Source organism: Zingiber officinale, chromosome 2B (genome assembly GCF_018446385.1).
Source record: "Zingiber officinale cultivar Zhangliang chromosome 2B, Zo_v1.1, whole genome shotgun sequence".
NCBI lineage: Eukaryota > Viridiplantae > Streptophyta > Magnoliopsida > Zingiberales > Zingiberaceae > Zingiber > Zingiber officinale.
The window spans coordinates 154,096,301-154,105,358 of NC_055989.1; the positions used below are offsets into that span (position 1 = coordinate 154,096,301).

The 9,058-nt window shown below is 38.8% G+C and overlaps 1 protein-coding gene across 1 annotated transcript; it reads right to left on the minus strand.

Moving 5' to 3' along the window:
• Positions 1-926: 926 nt before the first annotated feature.
• Positions 927-8,706, minus strand: LOC122047960 (probable disease resistance protein At1g61300). The gene is made up of 4 exons (XM_042609506.1): positions 8,346-8,706; positions 5,679-8,187; positions 5,045-5,136; positions 927-988 (listed from the first exon to the last, which is right to left on the minus strand). Exons 1-4 carry the CDS (start codon positions 8,617-8,619, stop codon positions 978-980), a joined length of 2,886 nt encoding a protein of 961 aa, XP_042465440.1. The 5' UTR covers positions 8,620-8,706; the 3' UTR covers positions 927-977.
• Positions 8,707-9,058: the final 352 nt, after the last annotated feature.

Genomic DNA, 9,058 nt, shown 5'->3' on the forward strand with positions numbered 1-9,058 from the left:
ATCTCCTATCATATGCATTAAATACAGTATCAAACAAATTTGTCATATTCAAAAATAAGTTTGTGTCATAGTAGTTATAAAATCATAGTTGTTGCAATATTACAGTAGTATGATTTTATAATTGCTACAACACAGATTTATTGTTCAATAATATTTACGTTGTTATTCCATAACTGTTACGTTGTTGAAAATAAGGAAGATAATACAGTTTGAAATCCATCATTATTATTTTGCCGGCCACCTAGCCATTGTTTGGTTGTAAAATCAACTTGTTTTAACTAGTTTTTCAACTATTAATTGGTTGTCACATCAGCCATTAATAGTTTGATATACTTGCCATTATTTTGTCTATAATACAATTAATAATTGATTAGTTGACAATGACTAAATAATCATCTCATCTCCTATAAAATGGGAGTTGCATCTCTCATTGGTAGGATTAAGAAATTTTATTTTTATTTTCTACAGAAATCTTACAAAGCTTCTTCTTCTTTACATTTCTTATTGACACGCCCCAGAGGAGTCCCTGTCAGAAAAAAATCCGGCAGCATCTCCCCTGTACCGGTGGCAATCAGAAACATACATATATACAAAATACATCAGCCATATAAGGCTGGAATATATACACAACCATGCAGTTATATATCAGCCCACTGGGCTGGAACAAGAATAAACACAACCACGCAGTTATATATATATTAAACAACTCACACGGTTAAAAGTAAAATACAGCGGAAATCACAAATAACGATCACAATACCACAATACAACTAACTGCGAGTCACCTAGGCTTGACACATCAACACCAAACCAAATACAAGATACCACAAACAAAACTCCATATAAAGAATACACAAATACAAGAACTAGTACAAAACCAAAACACAAATAGCGTAAGAAATACCAAAACCATAAGATCATCCTCGAATGTGACGTGGGACTGGCGGACAGGACCTCCAAGCGACTCCATATATCCTTTACTTGCTACCTGGCGAAATAACCAGTTTACGGGGTGGTGAGTACTAAGACTCAACGGATAATAGACAGATAGTGCATGAGTATAATAAAGAACTAGAGATACAAATGTATACAGTCTCGTAGGAAAAATAGTAGATACTATAGTGATATCAAAATAAGTGGCTATACCTGAAACCATATCCTAAGCTAGTAATAGAAGGTCAGGTGTAGCAAAGACCTGCTACAGTACTGGTCATAACTACATGGGTAACATGTGAGGTATATACATAATACCAATAATCAAACCAGTGTCTAAACACATATCATAGGTATATATCTCAACCTATGTAAGCATATCAGCAAAAGTAACAGCAGCATAAGTAAGCAACAACAATAGCAGATATAATAATAGCAGCGTATGCACGGATGATCACTCCCGACCCCTCTGTACCATGACCCCTATATGGTCGAGAGACCGGGACAATGACAGACTGTATACCACTCCAGCTACCACTACTCTTGAGTGGCAGAGGGGACAGTTGCATAGTAGCTAACTAGCTACATCTGCGATAGGGGTCCCTGCTGCCCGCAACTTCAGCTATCACTACCCATGAGTGAGCGCGTGGGGCACGTCAGGACAAGCGACACATTCCAGCTACCACCACCCATGAGTGGTCGAGCGTGCCACCTTGGCCAACGACCCTCTCAACCACAAGGGAGACATGATTGCCAGCATGCATGCAATGACATGATACGTAAAATGCAGCAGTCATCATATATATATAAACAAAAAGCAGGTATGTTACATGAAGCCAGCATACTCAATAAAGAATGTAACTTACAGCATACAAAACAAGTAAACATGGTATCTAGTCTCCATATATCCAATATCTAATATCTACCATCAGGTATCTAGTATCTGGTATCTAGTATCTAGTAATCTGATATCTGCTAAATATCATGGATAGCAACAAGAGACTGTATAAATATAGAAACGAGCAGCTCAAAAATTGAGTGGAAGTATCAAGCGCAGGAAAAACTAAGAGTGGAGTCAAGATAAACACGATATCTATCTGAATTTATAGCTCATGCACTAAGATCAATGTGCTAAAGAGAAAAGCAAGAAATACCCACCTTTATATGTTGATCGTGCTAACAATCCCACGTCGAGATGCTCATCTCGAATCCAAGTCCTGTGGTCACATAATGTATTTAGCTAGTTACATATGAAGTAATTAGCTAAATAACTCCCCCCATATAATTACAGGAACTCTAATAGAACATGATTATAGATTAATCCCCCGAATAACCTTAATCATACTACAACCTAATTTGATTAAGTTCATACATGATTTATCTTCAAAACTCACCCAAATCAACATAACACAACCGAATCCAACTTCTAATTATTTAATCCATTGAATCAACTATCAACTATCATAAACCCAACATACATGGTTCGTCCACATGATTAGTTTAGATTTAATCATATCATCTAACAAATCCAATAATCCTCAAACAACACAATTGTTTCCTACTCCAATTCACCTTCATATTTAGTAATTCATTTACAACAAACCCTAGCACCATCATCTAAGCAAACAAACCCAATGTAGAATTGCAATTCAACTATGTAAATCTAATACACAACTTACCCTAATTTGATCCACAGTTGCTTGAAGGAGAAATCAACTCATAGCAACAATAGAAGTGAAGCTCTCCCCTGTTAACTCACAACCGGGATTCTTGCTGCCAAAAAGGATGGTTGCTGCTAGGTGAACTGTTGTTATCCAAACCAAAACTCCAAATCATCAAGCCAACCATAGATCTGCACTTAAATCATCTACTAATAAGGAGTGATTACCTCCAATGTGATCGTCAAGGGATCGTTGCTAGGGCATAGGATCCCCCCCGGTTGAAGACCAACTCATGCGAGACAACTCGACGGAGAAGAAGATGATGCAACAACGTTATCGCGAGGAGCAGAGAGCGGTGTCGATGGTCAACCAGCGGCGGTGGATCGATAGCTACATCAAGGCTCAGTGAGGCTTCTGGGCAGCCGACGCATCGACCGACTCCCGATTGGGGTTGTCACCCAAGGTGGAGAGATCGGTTGAGGAGATCAAGACAAAGGCAGTCAACATCGCAATGGGTTGAACATCGACAAGATCAGCCGGCACACGTCGGCGATTGGCAGTGGAATCAGGAAAATCGCCAAAGGGAGCTCGGGAGAGGAGGGTCGGCGGGCTGCGTCGGGATAATCGCGAGGAAGCCTGGCCGCTTGCAACAGCCACGACCTTGGCCGGCATCGCTAGCCCCAAACTGGCCCGGCGAAGGGCGGTGTGGCCAACAGTTAGCACAGATGACGCTCGGTGTGGACGACAATCGGCGCAAGGAGGGGAGTGGCGGCTTGGGCGGAGATCGGAGATATGAGTGAAGAGGGGAAAAAAAACAGTCGGCGTTAATAAGGGGATCGGGTGTGGAGAGGGTGAGGAAATATTTAGGTTTTGTTTTTTATACTTAGGTTTAATCAATTTAAGCCTAAGATAATTCCTCAATCAACTCCCTCTTAATTGATATATCGAACATGCTTTATCTACGCCGAATAGCTTTATTCCCTTAACCGGCTCATATGAACTCCGTTTAAATCCCAAAAAATTTCTAAAAATTCTTGAAAAATCCAATAAGATTATTTGTCAAATAGCCTTTTTTTTTAATTATTATTTGGGCACCGTATTTCATTTCTTATTCTCAAACAAGAGGAACAATCTTTCCCTCTTGTGAGAGAAGTTTTTATTACTCTTTGTAATACTCTCCTTGTAACATATCTTATAAATACAAGATTGAGTTTTTAAGAGCGATGCTTCATCTCATGCAATCCAAATTGCTGTGAATTTTCTACATGGTATCAGAGCAAGTTGGTTGGTTCCAATAGGAAGTTTCAATCTTATTATGGGTACTAGTTCGATCAACCTTGATGAACCTTTATACGTTTTGCAAGTATGGGAGATTTGCAAGCAAGTTCAGCACAATCTCATTTCTTTTCATCTATGATTCTCAATTCTTCTAATTACTTCTCTTGGGTCACTCATATTAAGAGATCTTTAAACTCAAGGAATCTTTTGAGTATATTACAAATGATCCTCCTGTAGAGTCGGACCTTTTTTTAGAAGCTTGAAAAGAGAAGGATGATGATGTATTTATTCTCTTATCAAATTCTATGAATAAAACCCATAGAACAATGGTCACTTGTGCCCTAACGTCGAAGGTCCTCTAGGAGTAAATGAGTAATATGTATGGACAAGAATCAAATCTGGGAAGGATCTTCAAAATCAAAAGAAAAATTGCAAATATCAAAAAGGAAGAAAAGATTCTTTCCCAACTATTTGGTGACTATGAAGATGTATGGAATGAATATAATACTTTGAGGTTGATTACAACTGACCTCAAAGTTTTACAACAACAAAAAGAGGAATATATGATATTTGACCTTCTTATGTTACTAGAAGAAACATATGCTCCTCCATGTCAAGAGATTCTGAGAATGAAAAATTTTCCTCCCTATCAAGAGGTCATAGCTATGATTCAAAGAGATGCAGCAAGCATGAGACTTAAAGCCTCACAATCAAAGGTTCATGGCTTCAATGTAGACCTAGAAGTACAGAAGGCGAATAAAGTTCAAGAATCCAAAATTGTGTGTAGATAATGCAAGAAACCGAATCACACAAATGAAAATACTGATGACTTCATCCACACCTAAGGCTTGATCATTTAAAGAAAAAGGATCAATCATCCCACAACCGGACCAAGATTGCAACTCTAGAAATCGCCATCAATGACATCTCTGAAAGAAATCCTGTGTCTCATTCTCATTCATCTTTGTGAAATATATACAAGTACATGAGTGTTATTACAATCAAGGTGATTATTTATATTCTAATAATAAAAGATTATGCAGAGATTATTTTCATAATCTAACAAGATGATTATTTGCATTCTAATAATAAAAGATTATGCAGAGATTATTTTCATAATCTAACACAAATTTAGATACATATGAACCAATCAAAGAATCTAACAATTTGACCTTTACGTTTACGACGATCAAATTCGATAGCCTCCTTGACCAAAAGGTCGATGCTCCATTTTGAAATTGGCCAAAAGTTAAAATGACGGGACCTACAAAGATCACTAAATTTTATTAAAAGTAATAGATATTGGAGTAAATTTAAGAGTAAGATATAACACTGTCAAGTCCTAAAATCATAATATTGTTCATCTATATAGAATAATATTGACAATAAAACATTTTCCCTTTGCTGCTATATCGGGATATTTAATTTGACAAAAAAAAAAGCATTAACTCAATGGAATAGCTCATAATTTTGATATCGTAATCAAGATAAGATCATGGTTATTTGACAAATATGACGAAATTGAAATTAAATGCTTCTTAAAAAACAAGAACTTGCAGTTTTAATTTTAATTTACCAAAATTCCCAAGACAACACTTAGTTTTCATATTTACCAAAAAGATATTTATTTTCTAAAACAGATTCCCTAAATTGCCCTTATAAAGAATATAAAAAAAAAGACATGCATCTTAAAGTATTTAATTTTGCCTACTTCCTAAAATACTAAATCATTTAGATCTAAATGTTCATTCATTTCATATAAAAGAATAGATAATAAATAATTTGGTATGAAAATATATGTGTTACCTAAAATAAGGGGTGAGGGAATCCTTGAGGCTCTCGTCATCCCAATCCAAGTCGTTCCACCAATACTCTTCACCTTTAATCATTTTTAATCTGTTCTTCAATATTTCAGCCCCAAATGGTAATTTTTTGAGCTCTGGGCAATCATTCACGTCTATATATTCCAAGTAGGGAAAATGGAGCGGTCGATTTGCAATGCGATTGAGGTTTGGCATGTTGTCCAAAGCCAAGTTCTGGATGCTAGAACTAGAGATAGAGTTGGAGTTCCCTACCTCACTTATTAGTTCCTCCATCTTTTCACAATTAACTATGCATAGAGAATTAAGGCATGGTAGTTGGAGAACCCAAGAAACATCCTTCAACATGGGGCACTCAGAAATATATATTTCACGAAGGTTGTAGAGCCGAATTCTATTCAATGAAATCTCTTCCAATAGTTCTAGGTCAATAAACCAGAGTCTCTTTAAACATCCGAAACTTGATTCGCGGTCTACGCCTACAGCCAACTCTAATCGGTCTAATCTGAGGTTCTGAATATACAAAAACTCAAGCTTGTCACTTACCCTACAACCCCATTGTGGAGTGCCCAGATCGTAGTTTGGAAGTTTTGAAATATTCTCTCCATCCAAAGTGAGTTCCCATATGGAGACATTTAATGGTAACATGTTGAGTCGCTCAATATCATCTGTTATAGCATTAATGGTAATTCCCACACTCAATTGGTGGCGTCCTTTGAAACATTTCAGCTCATCCCACCACCACTCATTTGCAGGATAAGCGTGAGGTATATCCAACCATTTGAGCATTGATAAATTGGATATCGTTCCATTGGGTACAATCTCAAGATTAGTATACCTTAGAAGCAAGTATTCTAATTTTATGAGACAACCAAACTTGGCCGATAGTCTTGTAATAGGATTGCTGGACAAGTTTAAATATTGAAGCTCAGTTAAGCTACAAATCTCCTTGGGAAGGTTTGTTATACCACAGTTACTGAGATCCAAGTATGTTAAATGAGGCATGCTTGCGAACAAACTCAAAGGAATTCTTTTCAGGCCTCTGTTTCCATGAAGAATCAACATATAAAGTTTTGGAAAAGTGGAAGCTCCATACTCTTGTAAAGAAGTCATCTTATTGTGCATGAATGATGCTCGCTCTGCTTGTTGCCATTCTTCTTGTCTAGGCAAATCACTCAATCCGATTCCTGCTTTTACAATCCATTTTCTTTTGTTCCCCTTCAACCCAGAAACCATCAACAGTGCCATGTCTCGGATGACATCGTGCATCTTCACGACATAGTCCGAATCACATTTCTCTAGCAAGGATGCAGCCCCGAGAGCTTCCAGATGGGAGTAGCCTTTGGCGAAAGCTTCATTGATCACATTAAATTCATCGAATATGCCGCAACCTATCCAACACGGTATCAACTCTTCGAATTTGTTGATCTCATAATCTTCGGGCCACAAAGCGCAGCACAAGAGGCATTCTCTTATGGAGTCATTCTCTAAACTGTCGTAGCTCAGCTTGAAGGCTTTATACATGACTAGTGAATCTTCTGAAAGACTGATGGTTGTCCACTCATGTTTGTCCCTTATTTGATGGAGAGCTTCCTTCCAAGCTTCCCAAGACCTTTTCCCAGACATAGCCCGGGCTACGGTGACAAGAGCGAGCGGAAGGCCTGCACATTCTTTAGCAAGTTCTTCAGCGATGAACTTAATTCCAGCATCTGAGCTGAGAACATCCCCATCGCTGTTCTGCTCAAAGAGTTGCCATGCTTGTTCTGAATCCAGACATCTAACTTTGATCTTCTTTTCTGCCTTCATTTGTGCACACACTGTCTCGCTGCGGGTCGTGAACACCGTGACTTTGCGCGGCTGCTGATGCTGCTGCTGGCCTTGCTCAGTAGCCGAGTGTGCCATCCCCAACAGTTGAAGATTCAGATGTTCCCAAATGTCATCAAGAAACATCAAGCAGCTCTTGTTCATCAAGTAGCTAAAGAGCTTATCACCACAAGTTTTTTCATCGTCATTCTCCTGCAGTGTGTTCAGTCCTAGACTCTTAGCAATATCCATCTGGAGCCTTTTCAATTGGCAGTCCTTGGAGGCCACAACCCAAATGACACAATCAAATATGGCATGGTTAAGATGATAGTGTCGCTGGATCCTCTTCAACATGGTGGTCTTACCGACACCGCCCATTCCGTAGATGCCTATGATGTTGCCTTCTCCACCATCGATGTAGCTCACAATGCCCTCCACATCCGACTCGATCCCAACAGGCGGTCGGTGCGAGATGGAAAGCATCACGGTGGGTCGCGGAGGCCGAACTGTGACAATCGGATCCAGTGCACCAGCTCTGCTCATCAATTCATTAGCCTCGCTGAGCATTTTTGCCACTCTTCGAATGATGGAGCAGCAATTTGATGACTCTCTGATAGAGAGCTGATCTCCTGCTTCCTGTGTTTGACTCGATGTGCCGCCAGTTTGATTGAAGCAATTGCAACTGAAGCAACCTAACGAAACAAAGCAATAGAGTAATGATACAAATTCCTTATAGATAAAAGCAGTCGTGGTAGCTTCTATGGATTAAAACACAAAGCGTGACAATTGAATTGGCATGAAAATATATATATATATATATATACATATATATGGGAGAATGAATACTCACTTATGTTTTGGAAATCCTGCTTGATAACAGCCAGTTGGCCTTCCAATTCCTCCACGTCCCGTAGCCACTGGCTCGCTTCGTTGGTCGGAATTTTCCCTTCACGCTCCGCCTCTTCGATCTGGTTCTTGATGTCGTCCCTTTTACCTCTCAATCTTGTCATTTCCTTTTCCAACTTCTGGATGCCAGATTTTGGCCTGCCCAGTCGCAGCGATGCCCACAGTCCGCCTAGGCAACTGTTGACGTCCACGTTGAGATTTATTGTGGCGAACGCCATGGACGAGGAGAAGTTAGCTTACAACAGCTAGCAACCAGAGATTTGCATCTTTTACAGAGCAGGCAAAGGAAGGGAAGCAAAACAAAGATGAAGTGACAGATAACAATAATGAGAATTAATAGTGCATGTCATTATCATCAACAAGACAAAAAAGGAGATCATTAGTGCTTGGTTGGTTGTTTTTTTCAAGCTTCAAATCGATATTTTAAAACATGAACAAAATCTTTAATTAATTTTTCTGATTAAATTTAGAAGCAAAATTCTCAAGTGCATAATGGAGCGTTGCTGATAGCTCATTTGAAATTTATCATTCCAGTGATCTCATAAGGTCGGTCCTACCATCATTTATGAGGAGGTAAATTAAAAAGTTATAGTTAACTAATTTGATGGACATGGGTGGACTACGCACTCAATGAGACATGATCAAAGCACAATCAAA

Bases quoted from the DNA above. Each gene is read 5' to 3' on its own strand.
- LOC122047960 (XM_042609506.1), bottom strand. From the start codon at position 8,619: ATGGCGTTCGCCACAATAAATCTCAACGTGGACGTCAACAGTTGCCTA. The intron at 8,188-8,345 runs GTGAGTATTCAT...TTGTTTCGTTAG, and splicing joins GCAGGATTTCCAAAACATAA to GTTGCTTCAGTTGCAATTGC. The intron at 5,137-5,678 runs GTAACACATATA...TGATCTTTGTAG, and splicing joins TCCCTCACCCCTTATTTTAG to GTCCCGTCATTTTAACTTTT.